This window comes from Bos taurus, chromosome 25 (assembly GCF_002263795.3).
Source record: "Bos taurus isolate L1 Dominette 01449 registration number 42190680 breed Hereford chromosome 25, ARS-UCD2.0, whole genome shotgun sequence".
Classification (NCBI taxonomy): Eukaryota; Metazoa; Chordata; class Mammalia; order Artiodactyla; family Bovidae; genus Bos; species Bos taurus.
In genome coordinates, this window is record NC_037352.1 from 17,176,941 (window position 1) to 17,196,118 (window position 19,178).

The 19,178-nt window shown below is 42.1% G+C and overlaps 1 protein-coding gene across 5 annotated transcripts in view; it reads left to right on the top strand.

The window, feature by feature from the left end:
• Positions 1 to 19,178, top strand: part of VPS35L (VPS35 endosomal protein sorting factor like) — a 138,056-nt gene that overhangs the window by 17,885 nt on the left and 100,993 nt on the right. For all 5 annotated transcript variants that reach the window (XR_003032540.2, XM_005224756.5, XM_059881382.1 and 2 more), the window contains 5 exons: positions 2,102 to 2,224; positions 4,868 to 4,892; positions 7,877 to 7,953; positions 11,789 to 11,917; positions 17,804 to 17,888. Coding sequence is in view for 4 of the 5 variants with exons in the window: in XM_005224756.5 (XP_005224813.1) it covers positions 2,102 to 2,224; positions 4,868 to 4,892; positions 7,877 to 7,953; positions 11,789 to 11,917; positions 17,804 to 17,888 (439 nt within the window). In the remaining variant the exon portion in view is untranslated. The remainder of the gene's footprint in view (positions 1 to 2,101; positions 2,225 to 4,867; positions 4,893 to 7,876; positions 7,954 to 11,788; positions 11,918 to 17,803; positions 17,889 to 19,178) is intronic.

Genomic DNA, 19,178 nt, shown 5'->3' on the forward strand with positions numbered 1-19,178 from the left:
TTCAAAAGCATCAATTCTTCGGCGCTCAGCTTTCTTCACAGTCCAACTCTCACATCCATACATGACTACTGGAAAAACCATAGCTTTGACTATAGGGACCTTTGTTGACAAAGTAATGTCTCTGCTTTTTCATATGCTGTCTAGCTTAATCATAGCTTTTCTTCCAAGGAGCAAGCTCTTTTTTAATTTGATGACTGCAGTCACCGTCTGTAGTGATTTTGGAGCCCCCCCAAAATAAAAGTCTCTCACTCTTTCCATTGTTTCCCCATCTGTTTGACATGAAGTGATGGGACCAGATGCCACTATCTTAATTTTCTTAATGCTGAGTTTTAAGCCAACTTTTTGACTTTCCTATTTCACTTTCATCAAGAGACTGTTTAGTTCTTCTTTGCTTTCTGCCGTCAGGGTGGTGTCATCTATGTATGAGGTTATTGATATTTCTCCCAGCAGTCTTGATTCTAGCTTGTGCTTCATCCAGCCTGGCATTTCACATGATGTACTCTGCATATAAGTCACATTAGCAGGGTGACAATATACAGCCTTGACATACTCCTTTCCCAATTTGAAACCAGTCTGTTATTCCATGTCCAGTTCTAACAATTGCTTCTTGACCTGCATACAGATTTCTCAAGAGGCAGGTCAAGTGGTCTGGTATTCCCATCTCTTTCAGAATTTTCCACAATTTGTTGTTATCCACACATTCAAAGGCTTTGGCATAGTCAGTAAAGCAAAAGTAGATGTTTTTCTGGAACTCTTGCTTTTTCAACGATCCAACAGATATTGGCAATTTGATCTCTGGTTCCTCTGCCTTTTCTAAATCCAGCTTGAGCATTTGGACATTCACTGTTCACATATTTTTGAAGCCTGACTTGAAGAATTTTGAGCACTACTTTGCTAGCGTGTGAGATGAGTGCAATTGTGTGGTAGTTTGAGCACTCTTTGGCATTGCCCTTCTTTGGGATTGAAATGAACACTGACCTTTTCCAGTCCTGTGGCTACCTTTGAGTTTTCCACATTTGCTGGCATATTGAGTGTAGCACTTTCACAGCATCATCTTTTAGGATGTGAAATAGTTCAACTGGAATTCTATCACCTCCACTAGCTTTGTTCATTGTGATGTTTCCTAAGGCCCACTTGACTTCACACTCCAGGATGTCTGGCTCTAGGTGGATGATCACACTGTTGTGATTATCTGGGTCACGAAGATCTGTTTTGTCTAGTTTTTCTGTGTACTCTTGCCACCTCTTCTAATATCTTCTGCCTCTTTTAGGTCCATAACCATTTCTGTCCTTTATTATGCCCATCTTTGCATGAAATATTCCCTTGGTATTTCTAATTTTCTTGAAGCGATCTCTAGTCTTTCCCATTCTATTGTTTTCCTATATTTGCATTGATCACTGAGGAAGACTTTCTTATCTCTCCTTGCTACTCTTTGGAACTTTGCATTCAAATGGGTATATCTTTCCTTTTCTCCTTCACCTTTCTCTTCTTTTCTCAGCTATATGTAAGGCTTCCTCACAAATAAGGAGGTCTCCTCCTTGTAAGGCTCAGAGGGTAAAGTGTCTGCCTGCAATGTGGGAGACCCAGGTTCGATCCCTGGGTTGGGAAGATCCCCTGGAGAAGGAAATGGCAGCCCACTCCAGTACTCTTGCCTGGAAAATCCCATGGACGGAAGAGCCTGGTAGGCTAGTCCATGGGGTCGCAAAGAGTTGGACACGACTGAGTGACTTCACTTTCACTTTCTTTCCTCCTTGTAAGGATCTATTATATTCTACAGTAAAGGACTATCTGCCTTCTGTTCGTGCCTTTTTTTTTTTTTTTTTAACCTTGTTGAGGCATAATTGACAAATAAAATTGAAATGTATTTAATATAGCCAATGTGATGGTTTGATACACATATACATTGTGAAAACATTCCGTACATTGAGTTAACTTGTCTATCACCTCACATATTTACCCTTTGGTTTTTTTATGAGAACATTTAAGTTCTACTGTCTTAGCAAATTTCAGTTATCCAATACTGTTATCAACTATTATCACCATGGTTACTTATACTTTTTAAGACAATTGCTACTGAAGAGATTGTCTTGCCTTTCCTTAGGACAGCTCCAGAAAGAAACGTGACAGGGATGATAACTCCATTGTAGGATCAGATTTTGAGCCTTGGGCCAGCAAACGAGGAGAAATCCTTGCCCGGTACACTACCACGGAAAAGCTCTCTATTGTAAGTACCAGTACACTTTTCTCCCAGTGTCTACTTCAGATGTAGTAGTCATTTCTTTTTGTTACTATGATTCTATGCCTGATTCCAGCATATAGGTTCCCAGTCCTCTGCCCCTGACCCTGCCAGCAATTCTTCAGTACAGCTCAGTGTCCTGTAAATCAACTCAATTGTGATCCTGGAGAAGGCAATGGATCCCACAGGTTAAGGGCTCAGTCCCACATCAGACTCCAGTCAAAAATCCATGTTGTTACTCTGCTTCTGACCAACTAGCTATAAATCAGAGGTTCCCATGACCACCCTTTGGGTTCACTTATTATTAATTCCCTAATGATTCAGATGGTAAAGTATCTGTCCAATCCCTGGGTTGGGAAGATCCCCTGGAGAAGGGAATGGCAACCCACTCCAGTTTTCTTGCCTGGAGAATTCCATGGACAGAGGAGCCTAGTTGGGCTAAAGTCCCTGGAGTTGCAAAGAGTTGGACACAACTGAGCATCTAACACTTTGGGCTTCCCTGAAGGCTCAGTGGGTAAAGAATCTACCTGCAGTGCAGAAGATACAGGAGTGGTGGGTTTGATCCCTTGGTTGGGAAGATCCCCTGGAGGAGGGAAATGCCAATGCATTCTTGTATTCTTGCCTGAAAAATCCCATGGACAAGAAGAGCCTGGTGGGCTACTGTCCAAAGGGTCGCAAAGACCCAGACACAAGGACTAACCACACAATAATTTGTTAGAATGTCTCACAGAACTGAGAAATCGGTTGATTCACTAGATTACTGGTTTATTACTAGGAATATTAAAGGATATGAGCCAATAAGCAGACGAGGAGATAACCTAGAGTGAGGTCCTGAACAAAGGAGCATCTGTTCACATGGAGTTTGGGGTGCAGCATGGCAGCATGTGGGTGTGTTCTGGTTCACCAACCTGGAAGCTCTCTGAACCCCATCTTTCTGGGTTTCTATGGAGGCTTCATTACATAGGAGGATTTGTTAAGTTGTTGGCCACTGGTAATTGCCCCTAGTCCCTCTCTCCTTTTGGGAAATCAGGGAGGTGGGACTGAAAGGTTGCTTCCCTGATAAACAGCCCTCATCTTTTGGTGCTGCAATAAACCCACCTCATTAACATAACAAAAGACTCCTGGATTGTTCTCATCTAGGAAATTCCAAGGATTAGGAGTTTTGTGCCGGGTATCTAGACAAAGACTAAGCATGTGTTTCTTATTATAAGTCACAGTATTCTTATTATAAATTATCTCTCTTCATAACTCGTCTGGTTATTGGTTCATATCTTTTAATATCCTTAATAATAAACCAGTAATCTAGTGAGTCAACTGATTTCTCAGTTCTGTGAGCCGTTCTAACAAATTAATTTCTTTTTTTTTGCCTAGTTTCTTTTTCTTTTTGCCTAGTTTCTTTTTCAGTTGGTATGTCAGTATTAGTTAGGAAAAACATGTTGATTGGTTGCTCAAAAAATGTGTTAAGAATTAGGTATCAGACACAGTTCAGAAAAAGAATTGGAGTCACACAGTCCCATCTCGGGGGGAGGTGAGAGTTATGAAGGGTGGAGAGAGCCATCCTGAAGGTTAACTTCTTACTGTTCTTCAGAGAGTCCCACTGGTGGATTTTCTGCCAGGGCCAGAAGTTCACTGTTTCTTTAGATGATGGCCACTGGGTCAAGTTGTTGGCTCGTGACCGGAGTTTACCCCGTACTCTGCAAGTTGCTCAACTGGGGTAAGCAGGTTAATGCTTACGTACTTGAGGACTAGATTGTAACTTAAGCCTTCCCTAAGGCTTCATCTCTCTCCACACTGGAAAGATGCCTGCAGGCTGGTGGTCCAGGGCTGTGTGGCACCTCTGAAGTCATTAGGAACCCGACTCTTTCTGTCTTGCTGCTCTGTCTTGTTCAGTGTCACCTCATGTCCAAATTGTTAGACAGTGGAAGGGAAGAAGTGGGATGCACCCTCTCACATTCAGGAACACTTCCTGAGTTCACTCAACACGTCCAGTTACATTTGTCTTGAAGGTCGTCATGGGCTGTTCACAGTGCATCCATCAGAAATTGGGTCTGTGAGCAGGGAGGAAGGGGTGAACTCAGCAGCTAGGACGGTTCAAGTCCCTTCTTCCAGAGTCTGTACTTGTTAAAAAGAATGTGGCAGAATTGCTGGTCTATTTAAAATTTTTTCTTACTGTTTTCTGATAGCATTGAGTTAATGTAGAGCCATGATTCTTAACCAGGTGACATGTGGCAATGTCTGGAGACATTTTGGTTGTCATAGCCATGGCGTGCTACTGGTATCTATGTGGAGAAAACAGAGATCATGCTAAATATCCTGCAGTGCGCAGGACAGCCCCCCCACAACAGTTTTCCACCCATTAGCGTCAGTATTGCCAAGGTTATGAAACCTTGATTTATTAGAGTGTGCTGAAGGCTGTCACGTGCCACCATCGTTCTCAAAATCTTGCTCTTTGTTGTCTCGCTTTGAGAGTCTTGAATTGACTAGAAATTTGAATCTCTAGTAGTTTCTAGTGAGCAGTATTTTCTTCCTTTGAATGAATATTTCTGTTTTTCATTTGGATAAGTAAATGGTTTTATCACATAATGATGACTCCTGTGGAATAATTGTTTTTTTGTTTTTTTGCCTCTGCAGAATCTTTTTATGGGATCTGAAAAAGGTAAGTTTTTGATGTTGTTACTGTTTTGGTGGAGAATTCTCCCATTACCTTTGAAATAGCTTTCCAAAGAAAAAAAGTTAGTAGTATCCAATCCTGATGTTTAATTCAGTTCAAGCTATTATTTCCTAGATTATATATAAAGCAGTAGAATTGAAATACATACTTAGATGATGAATGAAAGAAAAAAAGACCAAAGAGGCTACTACTAGGAGTAAAACAGAAACCTTGATTTTGGGATTACAGAGCGGTAGTCACCCCTCTTGTATGCCTCCTCACTGGCTGGGGAATGGTTGAAATTCTCCTTTTTAGAGATTCTTTCCTTTGCTTTACATCTTTATCCCTTTTGAAAACACAGATCCACCAATAAGGGGAATCACACATTCAGTTTTACCAGCCACTGGTCCCTAAACACAGCAGTTCTCAATTTATTCTGCCAGGAGACATTGTCTGGACCAGAGCATCTCATACTAGCTTTGCAGCAGGGTCATCTGGGGATAAATATATATTTATATATATATATATAAATAAAATATATATATAAATATATATTTATATTTCATGCAAATATAGACCACTGGGTCCTACTCTGCTTATCAAAGTAATCTTGCAGAATGGATCCCAGGAATTCCATTTCTGAAGCTCCTGGGTGATTCTGAAGCCACTGACTTAGCTTCTATATCGCTGGGGCGCAGAGGAGCACAGGCGTGCTGTATTGCAAATTGCTGGTATGGCAGCTACAACTCTGTGTGTTCTCTGCAGATTGAAACAGCACATTAGAAATCAAGAGAGTGGGGGCACCTTTGTTATAGGCGTAACTTTGACCCCAAACCATTAAAAAAGTAAATCATAGCATTGCATATCTACCAGTTTGGAGAGCTCAAAAAGTGACCCTATCACTAGCTGATGAGAATGTAGAGCAACAGGAACTGTCATGTGGTGCTGCTGGGAGTATAAAATGGCACAGCCACTGTGTGAAGCGCTTTCGTATTATCTGTTAAAATTGAAGATGGCCCAGCCTTTTTCCTTAGCGGTTCCACTATTAGAATATACCCTAGATCAGAAAGTGGCAAACTGTATCCTCAAGGCCACATCTGGCCCAAATCTGGTTTAATTTTGTAAATTATGTTTTATCGGAACAAAGCCATGCCAGCTTGTGTGCACACTGTCTGTGGCTGCTTTTGTACTCTGATATCATAGTTGAGAAGTTGGGGCAGAGACTGCATGGCTCACAAAACCTAAAATACTTATATATGGCCTTCGAGAGAATGCATTTTTTCAACTCTGCCCAAGTCCATGTTTCTTAAAGTGTGGTCAGTGATATCACCTGGGAGCTCATTAGATATGCAGAGTCACAGGCCCTGCTGGACCTGCTAAAAATCAGAACCTGCATGTTAACACATTCTTAAGTGATTATTGTAAAAGCTTGAGCCGCACTGCCCTGAGGAAATGCATGCATATAGGAACCAGGAGACACGCACAGAAGTGTTCATAGCGGTGTTGTTCACAGTAGCCCCAAACAGGATACAACCCAAACATCTGTTGATGGTAAAATAAGAAATAATTTGTGATGTATTCACACCATGGAAAATACTAAGCAGCAATGAAAATGCATTAGCTGCAGTTCTGTGCAACGACGTGGGTAAACTTCATGAACTAAAGTTAGCAGTGAGTGAAAGAAGCAAGAGAATATACTATCTGGGTGGTGGCCGCAAAGGTTTTATGTTGTTATTGTTCAGTCACTAAGTTGTGTCCAACTCTTTGCCACCCTATGAACTGCAGCACACTAGGCTTAACCTGTCCTTTGCTATCTCCTGGACTTGGCTCAAACTCATGTCCACTGAGTTAGTGATGCCATGCAACCGTCTCATCCTCTGTCGCCCTCTTCTCTTACCCTCAATCTCTCCCAGTATCAGGATCATTTCCAATGAGTCAGTTCTTTGCATCAGGTGGCCAAAGTATTGGAGCTTCAGCTTCAGTGTCAGTCCTCCCAATGAAGGGTTGATTTCCTTTAGGACTGACTGGTTTGAACTCCTTGCTGTCCAAGGGACTCTTTACAAAGGGTGTATGATGGTCCGCTAAAATGTACATATATGCACGTTCTGTGACATATTTCAAAATGAAGGGGAAAGTAGAAACCAGGTCAAAAAATCAAATTATTTGGAATCTTAGTAGTTGTTAGTAATTGAATAATTGTACCATGCTCTCAGCTGATCCCAGCAAATCTGTGCTTTAACACCAGAGCTACGAAACCAATGCCTTAAAAGAGTAAACTTTAGTTCCTGAGAGTGAGTTCGGTAGGCAGGAGCAAGCGGGCCTCTGGTCTAGAACAGAAACCCCCTTAAGATGGAGAAAGGGTTCTGAAATAGAAGGCTCCGGAGGACAACAGGCTGCTGGGCAGAGAGCCCCGCCCTGTGACTGGCCTATGGCCTGGGGTCCTTTCCTTCTCCTCCCTCCAGTCCCTGCTGATGAGAATCGTTCGTTGTGTTGATGGACGAGGAAGGGCGGCTCACAAGTCCTGTTTGCTTGAAGAGAGGGCTTTGAAGCCCTAGTGTTTCCACTTCTGGACAGTGGGATTGTTGTTCTGTTAATTGTTAGTATAACAATTCTACACTGTGAGTAAAGCCTGAGAGGGCCTTTTGTTTGAGGAAAACAACTAAATGATGGATTCTTGGCATCCTTATCTGGACTGCCTTTCTTTAGGAATAAACAAATGATTTAGTGAAAAGTTTGTAAATATCAAATGTCATGGAACCCTTTTGAGGTTGGCCCGCTGCGTTCCCACGAACAGCTCCTGGGCAGAAATGTTTCTAATGAAACTTGGGTTTCGTAAGGATGTTGCTTTCAAAATCTCAGGGAGTTGTCTGTAATAAAATTGTTCTCCAGCCTGTTTATTCATGATGAAGCGTAGAGTGACCGATGCATTCTTTTGGGGGTATTGGTGACAGAGGAAAGCCACCTGTGTGACATAAATCCGTTCCGTCTAGGCAAAGCTGGGACCGCCACATCTGCAATGTCAGAGAAGGTTCGAACCAGGCTGGAGGAGCTGGATGACTTCGAGGAGGTGAGCGAGTCATTTGCTGAATCCCAGGAGCAGTGATGCTACCGGTGCTTCTGCCAAGCGAAGTCAATCTTGGTGGCTGCTCTCTGATTAATCCTCGAGCTGCGCATTGTGTTCAGGCCTCCTGAGGCACTAACCAATCTGGGGAAAGATGCCAGCGGTGTGGTTGGCTGAGCTTGCAGGAGTCTGCCTCGAGCTGGTTTTCCAAAGGCATCCTTCTCACTGTGATACTTGAGCAAACCCGGGGCATCTGGGGACGGAGGTTAACTGGGGAAGCCGACTGGAACCATCTCCTGGGAAGCCGCCTTGCGTAGTGTGGCATGGTCATGCCTGCTGCAGAGGCTGCTCGTAGCTGCTCTGCTGCTGGAATCTTTCATTAGCCTGCCCGTGCTTTTAAAGAACACGACTCCTTTGCCAACTCATAAAAATTAGTAAATTTAACGTATGAATCTAGATTTCTGGATTCTCTTAAATTCCACCTAACTGTGGGCTCACAGTCTCATGTTTAACGTGGATGTGCACCATCCAGATTGCGTAGTTCTCCCTGGCAGAGTTCACTCATAAACATTTCTAGCCTGGTTCCTGGGGAGGGGTGAGACTGGTAGGTAAGAGGGGAAACTCTGGAGCCAGACCTTGGGTTTGAATCCTGGCTCTACTATTTGGTAATTCTGTAATTTGGGACAAGGTGCTTAAGAACTTGAGCTCTGTGCCTCAGTTTACTAATCTATAAGGTGGAGGTGCTACCTAGTATCTGCCTCTTAGAGTGAATACAGAGGATTACATGAGTTAATGCATGTGAAGTGCTTAGACCAGCACCTAGCACATTCTACATGCTTTGCAAGTGTTAGCTGATGTCACTACCATTCTGAGTCTAGAGGCCTTAGCTTGACTGCTTATTAACAAGGTAGCCTCAGGCATTCATCTTACTGTTCTCATTTCCTCATCTGTAAAATGGAGATAATACAGTTGTGTGGGCTGAATGGGAATGCCTTGAAATTGCAAAGGTCCATGTAATAGCTGCTTCCCTGGTGGCTCAGATGGTAAAGCATCTGCCTGCAATGCAAGAGACCTGGGTTCAATCCCTAGGTTGGGAAGATCTCCTGGAGAAGGCAATGGCCACCCACTCCAGTATTCTTGCATGGAAAATCCATGGACAGAGGAACCTGATAGGTTACAGTCCATGGGGTCGCAAAGAGGTGGACACGACTGAGCAACTTCACTTTCACTTTTTCTTTCCATGTAATAGCAGTTGCCATTGCTCTGTTCTATATTTTGCCTCTCGTTTCTGGGTCCTTCTAGCCCTGAGACCAGAGTTGTTAGCTGCTCATCAGAGTCTCATAGTCCAATATTTTTATTTCTCATTTCAGTAATGACGTTTTGAACTAGGGTGCCGGAGAGCCCCAGTCTGCATGTCACCAGCCAGCCTTGGCTGGTAGGGAAATGCCAAGGGTTTTATCAAAGCTCTGTTGTCTGTTGAGTAACTGAAACTCACTTGAACTGGTTTATGTGGAAAATAAGGACTGTATTGAAGGGTACACTGCAAGGGCACACAGGCCTGGAGGCAGGAACTGAAAAACTGTCCGGAACCCTGGCAGCTGTCTGCTGTCTCTCTTGGTTCTGTGTAGCTTCCAGATTTTCCTAGTTCTCCTTTTTTTGTTTTTGTCTTTGTTTTTCTGCAGACTGGTTACCTGGCTTCTCCCTGCTCACAGCAGCAGATGGCATGGCTTCCAGGTTAACATGGCATATTTGCCAGGACAAGGCAAGGTTGAAAACAAATGAACCCCAATGTCTCAGTGGCTTAATAAAGGTTTATTTCTTCTCGCATTACTCATCCAGTGTAGGTGACAGGCATACCACCATCTCATGGTGCTGCCATCTCAACAGATGGTTCCAGGGTTGTCAACAGCAGAACTGGAGATGGGGGTCACTTCTCATTGCCTCAGCCCAGAAGGGACACGTGCAGCTCGGTTCACCACCCGTTTGTCCAAACTAGTCATGTGGCTCCTCCTATACCAAAGGGGCAGGGAGAATCCTGTCTCATTGTTCAAGTGACCAGTTGGGATCAGTTCACATTTCCTGAACCTCCTACTTGTATTTCTTTAATAAAGAGTTGTTCCACCAATCCCACTCCTGGGCATGTATCTGGAGAAAACTCTTAATTCGAAAAGATACATACACCCCAGCGTTCATAGCAACACTATTTACAATATCGAAGACATGCAAGCAGTGTCCACCAACAGATCAATGGATAAAGAAAATGAGGTACATATACACAATGGCGTACTACTCAGCCATAAAAAGAATTAAATAACCATATGCAGCAGCATGGATGGACCGAGAGATTATCGTACTAAGTGAAGTAAGTCAGGCAGAAAAAGATAAATATCATATGATACCACCTATACGTGGAATCTAAAATATACAAATGAACTTATTTGCAAAACAAAAACCAGCTCTAGACTTAGAAAAAACATTTTTTTTCCCCTTATGGTTACCAAAGGGAAAAGGGTGGGGGGATAAATTAGGAGTTTAGGATTAGCAGATACAAACTACTATATGTAACATAGAGAAACAACGAGGACTTACTGTACAGCACAGTAAGCAACTATACTCAGTATCTTATAATACACTGTAATGGAAAAGAATATGAAGAAGAATATATATACATACGTGATATAACTGCATCACTTTACTGTACACCAGAAATGAACTCCATGTTGTAAAGCAGACGTGATGACCACCACACTACAGAACCCTTGCCAGAAATGAACTCAATATTGTAAGTTAACTATACTTCAATTGAAAAAAAAAAAAAGAGTTTTTCACTTTGGATTCCAGGGAACATTCATATAAAAAGGATTTGGTTCCCTGTCTCCTCATGTGGGTTGTTAGCATGACTTTCACTCCTGTGAACTGTGTAATCAGCATCTTAACAATAAGCCAACGATTAATAAGCATGTACTGTGTGCCAGTGGTGCTGGTCTTTACATATGTTATTATTTCATCCCAGTGATGACCTCACCCGCTTCTGCCATGGGTTTTTGCTCAGAGTCAGCTCTCTGTCCTGAATGCACTCTTCTTGGTCTAGTTAATACCCCTCCATGGCCTAGTTAATACCTGCACCCCACTGAGAATTTGTTTCAAGCATCACTTGCTCCAGGAAACCATTCTTGACCACCAGTCTAGACTAAGGTGAACCTTTTCCTCAACATTTGTGTATCCCTGAAATTGAGCTGTCTCTCTCAACTGGTGGATGTCCACCATCAGCATTTTTTCCTCCTTAGTGATACATAAAACAGTTGTGCTTCTTACAGTGGACACCTCAGATTTAGGTACACTGTGATATGTATCTTCGTAGAATTGGTTTCCCTGAATATTTGTCTCTGTATTAGGGTCCATCTTGTCCTCTGTACCTTAAACTCTGTTAGTCCTGAAGTAATGTCTTTTTGCACAACTTTGTATCTGGGACATCTAGTATACCATACTTGCCTAGCGCAAAACATGCCCCATTAACTATGTGTTGAGTAAAGGTAAGTCCTGTTATCACTGTTCACAAAAGAGACTTAGAGAGGAAAGCAGCTGATCTTGAGTCATATGGCTAGAATGTGACTGAGCTGGGAGTGGGCTCAGGTCTGACTTACGTTCCAGGCCAGTCTCCCAATCATTGCCCTCTGCCCATCTTTGCAGAAAACTCAAAGAACTTCTTTGATCACAAGACAGAACTGTCGATCTTGCTTGGGATATGAGGACAACCTACAGATCAAAACTAATATCATGGGGGTCGGGAGTCCAAAATTTTTTTCTTCTGTACATGTACCTTTCTACTTTCTGCCCACAGGGATCCCAAAAGGAGCTGTTGAATTTGACTCAACAGGATTATGTGAACCGCATAGAGGAGCTCAACCAGTCGTTGAAGGACGCCTGGGCCTCGGACCAGAAAGTGAAGGCTCTAAAAATAGTCATCCAGGTCAGGTTGAGTGATTTTTTTTTTTTTTCCCCTCCAGAATTTCCTTTGTAAAACTCCTTTGTGGATAATTAGGGTTTTCAAAGGCCTGCCTTCAGGGTCTTACCCTAATTTTTTCACCTGTTCCATTTTCACCTACCTCCTGTGAAAGTCCATGATTATGAGTCCGTGTTTTTTAAGAGATGGCTAATCCCAGGGCCACCATGTGCAGCTGTATAGATTATGCACAGTGTAATTCCAGGAAATTTCACCCTAGATTACAGAATTACTGATGTCCCCCTAGGGTTGTGCAGTTTGTTGGCCCTGTTATAGCCCCTGACATATTTATGATCTGTATAGACTAAAGATTGAGCAACTAACTGTGTTTTGGGTTTTCTTAACCAGATTTTCTTTGTATCTTTGGGACCAATGGTTGTATGTTCCTGATGTATGCATTTTGGGGTCATGTTCTGTATGATGATGTGGCATAGACAATGTGTTTATAGTGTCAAAGGTGCATTTGCTGAGTCCTGTTTGTTGATCCATGAGAAGCTTTGGATTACAAGAGCAAGTTCTGTAGGGAAAACAGCTTATCCTGTCTCTTGAATCATAAAAACACCCTGTCTTGGCAAAACATGTCCAGAAGTACACTATACAAGGACTGATGTATGCGTTATGATTTTCAGAGCAGAGGTGACAGAATTGCTGAACAGCCATTTTAGTTCAGAAGTACTAGCTCTCATTCTTGTTTATTGTCATGGGAATGTGACATTTGTTTTCTTGCCTTTTTTTCTGAAGGAGGGTTAGGAGAGCCTGAGAGTCTTTACACTGGGTACTTGAAAGTGTTTAGGATGACACTTTGTGTGGCTGCTGCTGCTGCTAAGTCGCTTCAGTCGTGTCCGACTCTGTGCAACCCCATAGACGGCAGCCCACCAGGCTCCCCCGTCCCTGCGATTCTCCAGGCAAGAACGCTGGAGTGGGTTGCCATTTCCTTCTCCAATGCATGAAAGTGAAAAGTGGAAGTGAAGTCGCTCAGTCGTGTCCGACTCCCAGCGACCCCATGGACTGCACCCTACCAGGCTCCTCCGTCCATGGGATTTTCCAGGCAAGAATACTGGAGTGGGGTGCCATTGCCTTCTCCACTTTGTGTGGCAGGTACTGTTTATTTTAGTGTTCATGATAGAGGCAAACCCAAGCCCATTTCCCTTCCATCACAGTTGTTGACAAAGTAAATATCTGAAGGTTTCTCTCATCTTGGAGGCACTTGATGGAAGTTGCTTGCTGAGGGACTCAAGTGAGAAAATAGCTAAACTAACAAGAGCTTCTTCAAAATGTTTTCATTGGCAGCATCTCTCCATAGAGTTTTGTAGCACAGAACTGTGACTTCTAAGAGATTTACATCTGGAGATTTGATTCATGCGTATCCAAAGAAAAGAACCATAAAAGTGTTTAATTAACTCCACATCTGGTTAATAGGAATTATTTGACTTTCAGTACTTTAAAGGCTACCTTCTTTATCCAAAAAAGCTGGTGAAGGCGCAGAGTATGGAGAAAGGAAGCGCAGTTCCCTTTATTTGCTCTGTAGTAAGATTTTATTTTGTTTTGTTTTTTCAGCTTTATTGAGATAATTTACATGTCCTAAAACCCACCATTGTAAATGTACGATTCAGTAAGTTTTAGTGAGCTTACAGAGTTGCACAGCTGCTCCACAGTCCAGTTTTAGAACATTTTCCTAGCTACTGCCACTTTCCGCTCCAGAAAAACCACTGATCTGCTTTCTGAGTCTGTAAATTTACCTTTCCTGGACATTTCATATACGTGGGGTCATTCTTTTGCCTCTGGCTTCTTTCACTTACCATGTTTTTGATGTCCATCCATGTTGTTACATCAGCACTTTTTTTTTCCTGCAGGGTAGTATTCCACCGCAGGCATAACCACATTTTTCTTATCTATTAGTAAGTTGGTGGCCATTTAGATCATCTTCACTCTGACCGTGATGAATAATGCTGCTGGTCACAGTTGCATACAAGTCTTCGTATGGACATATATTTTCATTTTTCTTGAATAGATTCCTAAGAATGGAATTGCTAAATAATATGGTAAGTTTATGTTTACCTTTTTGAGGAATGGCCAGTTTGCTTTCCAAAATAGCTGCAGCATTTGCATTCCCACCAGCAGTGTACGAGGATTCCAGTTCCTCTGTATCTTCTCCATCACCCGTTTCATTGTCTGTCTTTTTGGTTATAGCCATCTGATTGGGTGTGAAGAGGTATCTCATGCCATTTTAATTTGCATATCCCACCTGACTAATGATGTTGAGCATCTTTTCATGTTTATTGGTCATTTTTATATCTTCTTTTAGTGAACTGTCCATTCAAGACTTGCCCATTTAAAAAGTCATTTCGTTTATCTTCTTTCTCGAGTTGTAACAATTTTTTATCCTTGATATAAATTCTTTATCAAATACATGAGGTACATGTATTTTTCTCCTAGTCTGTGGCTTGTCTTTTCATTTTCATAATGTTATCTTTTAAAATGTGGAAGTTTTTAATTTTAATAAAGTTCAGTTTGTCAGTTTTCTCCTTTTTGGCCCATGCTTTTAGAGTTGTATCCAAGAACTGTTTGCATAACCCAGGGTCATGAGAATTTCTTCCTATTTTTTCTACTGAGTTTTATAGTTTTAGCTCTTACATCTAGGTTTATGGTCCATTTTGAATTATTATTTTGTATGTATGGTGTGAGTCTCTAAATTTATTAATTTTTTTTTGCTTTTGGATATCCAGTTGTCTCAGCAGTATTTGCTGAAAAGACTTTTTCCTGTTGACTTATCTTGGCATCATTGTTAAGTCAGTTGGCCATAAATGTAAGGGTTTATTTCTGAACTCTCAATTCTATTCCATAGGTCTCTAAGTGTGTCCTTAAGCCAGTACCACCTGTCTTGATCTATAGCTAGTTTTAAGTTTTGGAACTAGGTAGTATAAGTCTTTTAACTTCTTTTTCAAAATTGTTTTGGCTCTTCTGGGTCTTTTGTGTATCCATGTGAATTTTAGGGTCAATTTCTACCAAAAAAACAAAACCAAAAAACCTTCTGAGATTTTGATAGGGATTGTGCTGACCCTATAGATCAGATGGAGAGGTCTGCCATTTCCTTCTCCAGGAGAATTCATCTACTGGTGCATGAATTATGTATCATTCATTCTGTTGATGAGTTTCCAGTTCTTTCCTTTTCTTTTTCCTTTTTCATTATTATGAACCATGTGAACACTAGTCAGGTCAGCTGGTGGCCATATAAAGTGTTTCTCTAATGAAGGCCCATACCTAAAAGTAGAATAGCTCAGGTGTGTGGTGTGTGCCTCGTCCACTTTGCCAGATGATGCCAAGTTATGTTCTGCAGTAGCTGTGCTAGCCTGCACCGTAGTGGCAGAGTGTGAGAGTCTGCTGTTCGGCAGCCTACCAACATTTGGTATGAGCAGACTTGCTATTTTAATTGTTTCAATTTAGGAGGTAATAAAATCATATTTTATTGTGATTTTAATTTGCAATTCCCTGATTGTAATAAGATTGAGCATCTCTTCAAATGTTTATTGGCCACTGGAGTTTCTTTTTCTGTAAGATGCCTTTTGTTGATGCCTTTTGCTCATTTTTCCATTATGTTATTTGTATCTTTCTTACTGATTTTTAGGATTTAAAAAATATATGTTCTAGGCGATAATTGTCCTCTGATTAGTCTGCTTCCTTCCTTCTTTGCTCCCATCCATCCATCCATATAGTCATGGTTTTTTAGTACTCAATCATAGGTTATCTTTTAATTTATTCATTTGCTTTGGTTTAAATTTTTGTTTTTTTAATTACAACTTAGTTTTTGAAATTGTTAGTTTCTTTCTAGAATATCATTAATTGGCAACAAATGAAAAACATTCCTTTAGTATTTTTTCTGCAGTGTTGATAAATTCGATAGCAAGTATTTCAGGCAGGTAATTGACCAGTCAGTTGCTCAGGAAATGTTTATAACAATGGTTCTCAACCTTGGCTGCACATTAGAATCACTTGGGAGCTTTAAGAAATCCTGTTTTCCAAGCTGAACACTGGAGCTGCTCGATCAGAATCCCAGGCACTGTTATTTCACAGAGTTCCCCAGGTTATTCTGAAGCTGAGAACCCCTGGTTTGTAGAGCGCTTATTCCATTCAGAGGGTAGTACAGATTGTGGATTTCACGAGCCCAGTGTCACGGGCTTGTGTTAGTGCAGCACCTGGAGCCCTTGTTTAAAATGCTGATTCCCTGGTGCCTCCATGGGTGGTTTTGATCAGTAGGTTTGGAGAGGAGCAGGAACTCTGTTTTTAATACATACCACGGGGTGCATGATTTTTATTAGTTTAGGAAACTGCAGCAAAGCTTTAAAAAAATAGCTGTGGAATCTTCAAAATAGTGACTTCAGTTTATAACATTATATGACTTTAACTTTGGATTAAAAAAACCTTACATTCTGTGACACCAGCTGGGGAGACAAATCAATGCAGTGTTGGGAATCGCCAGCTGTGTTTAATTTGAAATCTGTTTGAATTCTCTCTCCCTCCCTCCTCCCCACGGACAGTGACTCATCTCTGAGGGGCTCTGGTCGAAACTCAGGAGATGTCACATCGCTAGGAACCAAGCGCTGTGTACTGTAAACAATCTCTAAGATTCAGAGCTGTTTGTTTTCTCCAAGCCCTGAAGTCTCATGGGGTAATTGTTTAAGTTGGAGCTCTCATAAAGGGCATGTGAAAAACACAAAGCAAGGTGTCAGGAAATGGAGTTCTGTGTAGATACAAATGCCACGCTTGGTGTTGATGCCATTGTTTTCACAGCTTACGTTCCCCTCACCTCCAACCCCCAAGTAACATTTGGGCTATGAGAGGTTGCTTCACAAATTGGACACGTTATTTACTTTTAATTAGATAATGCTAAAGAGAAACTTGATAAATCTAATAATTTAGATATTGGGTAACAAAGCCAAACTGAAAACACATGCCAGTCTACCTCTTGATGAACTTTCTAGCCATTCACTGCACGTTGAAAGTGCATACATATGAAAGGACTCTTTCTAAATGTCCAAATAGTCTTGGTTTTTACGTGACATTTTTTATCTCTGATAAACTATGGCAAGGTTATCTAGTTACTTATCCAGAGTTTTGAATCTGTCAAGACTTCAGGGTATCACTTTGCATTCTTCAAAGTAGAGATAGATTTTTGTTTTTGATTATACGAGATGACTTCATCTGGGGTGTTTGGGGCCACGTTGTGTGGCTGTAATCTGTTTTGAGTCCTGAACGTGTCAATGGCCTTCTGGCGTAGGTGATGCTGGAGGGATTGAGCAATTTCCTGCAAACCCAAAATGTTCCTGGTGTTGCAGAGCACAGTTCCAGAGAAACATGTAACTCTTTGAAACTTGTCAAGTTTCCTTTTAGAAGGAAATTTAAGAGTGAGTATAAATAATAGATGCTAGTTAAGAAGCCCTGGAGAACCTATGGGGTCATTTCATAGAAAAGAACATTTAAGAATCAAGACCATTCTGAAATAAACCAGAGGAGGCCATACTGAAAAGATGGAGTCACCTGCAAGGATGCTGGCTGACTTTCCTGGTGACTACATACTGATCCTAGTTCAGACCCTCTGGATAAGATTCCTGAGTTGTGGCTTTTCTGGAGGCAGATGATGGTGCCATTCCTTAAGAGGCTCTGTTAGGAGCAGAGTCGATTCCCTTTGTCAAAAGCACAGTGGTGTTTCTTGTAATTATACCTCCAGAGATTAGCACCAGGCCTGGCCCATGGTAAAAACCTGTGCTTGTCTGTAGAAATCCTTTCCTTTCCAGGCTTGGAGTGTTTCAACCCGGTCAGACATGACAGAGTGACTTTTCCCTTCTCTTTTTCTAGTGCTCAAAGCTTCTTTCGGACACAAGTGTTATTCAGTTCTACCCAAGCAAATTTGTCCTTATCACTGATATACTCGATACATTTGGTAAGTACTAGTTTTATTCATCTTAAATCTAAGAAGTAGTTTGTTTTGCCAGAAGTTGGATGGTCGAGTTGCTTTAAAATACGTTCTGTTGTGGTTTCGTTTTTGAGGTAAGTCACGAAGGAAGTCAAAACCCTCACCCTTAGCCTTGCTCACCTGCTCATTAATAAGAGTGCTGTTTTTGAAAGAATTTTATTTTTTTAACTTAATTTTTATTGGCGTATAGCTGCTTCATAACATTGTGCTTGTTTCTGCTGTGCGGCAAAGCAAATTAGCTACACATATACATGTATCCACTCTTTCCCAGATTGCCTTCCTATTTAAGTCACCACAGAGCAGTGAGTAGAGGCCCTGTGCTACACGGCGGGTTCTCTTTAGCTGTCTGTTTTATATATAGGTGTGTGTGTGTGCATGTGCACATGTGTGTGCTCACGCTCTCATTTGCTCAATTGTGTCTGACTCCTTGTGACCCCGTGGACAGACTGTAGCTCGCCCGGCTTCTCTGCTCAGGTCATTTCCCAGGCAAGAATACTGGAGTGGGTTGCCATTTCCTCCTCCAGAAAGAATTTTACATTACTTGTTTCCCGCCTTCTGATAGGCTAGTAAGGTGAGTGAGCGAAGTGAGGCAGGCTGGGGAGCACACGTCCTATCTAGGCCTTGATCCGTTGCCAGCCAGCTCATGGCATCTGGAACCCACTTTGTTCAGAACTCAGCCCGGCATCTCTTCCCAGCCCTTCCCCACCCATGCTGGGTTTCTGTCCTAGGGAATGGCAGTACCATGCACCCTGTTGCCCACTCTGGAAATCTGAGCATCTTCTCACCATGCCCCACGTACAGTCCATCACCAGGTTCTTCTCTTCAGCCTCCTCAGTTTCTCCCCAGAAGACAGTTTCTGTCTTCTCTGTTGAAACCTTAGTCTAAGCCTCCAGTCTTTGTCCCGTGGATGATGGCTGCAGCTCCTATGAGGTCTTCCTGCATCATTGTGGCTGCCCCTTGTCACATGCTCAACCCCTCAAGCCAAATGATCTTTGGGAGCCCAGCAGAGAGATCTAGATGGAAGAGATTAATTAACCAGGAGTCCCTTGGAGAAACAGGAGGTCTCCATGCTGCTTGTGATGGTCAGTGGCCAAGACATCATGCCATTAGCAGTTTGCCCAGACCAGGCAGCCTGTGGGTTGTATGTGACGTTCAGCAGTGGGGTGCCCTGCAAGAACTAGGAGACAGTCTCCTTCTGAGAACTGAATGCAGAGGAGGTTGGCACATAACGTTAGCTGCCTTGCCAGTCGGCTCCCA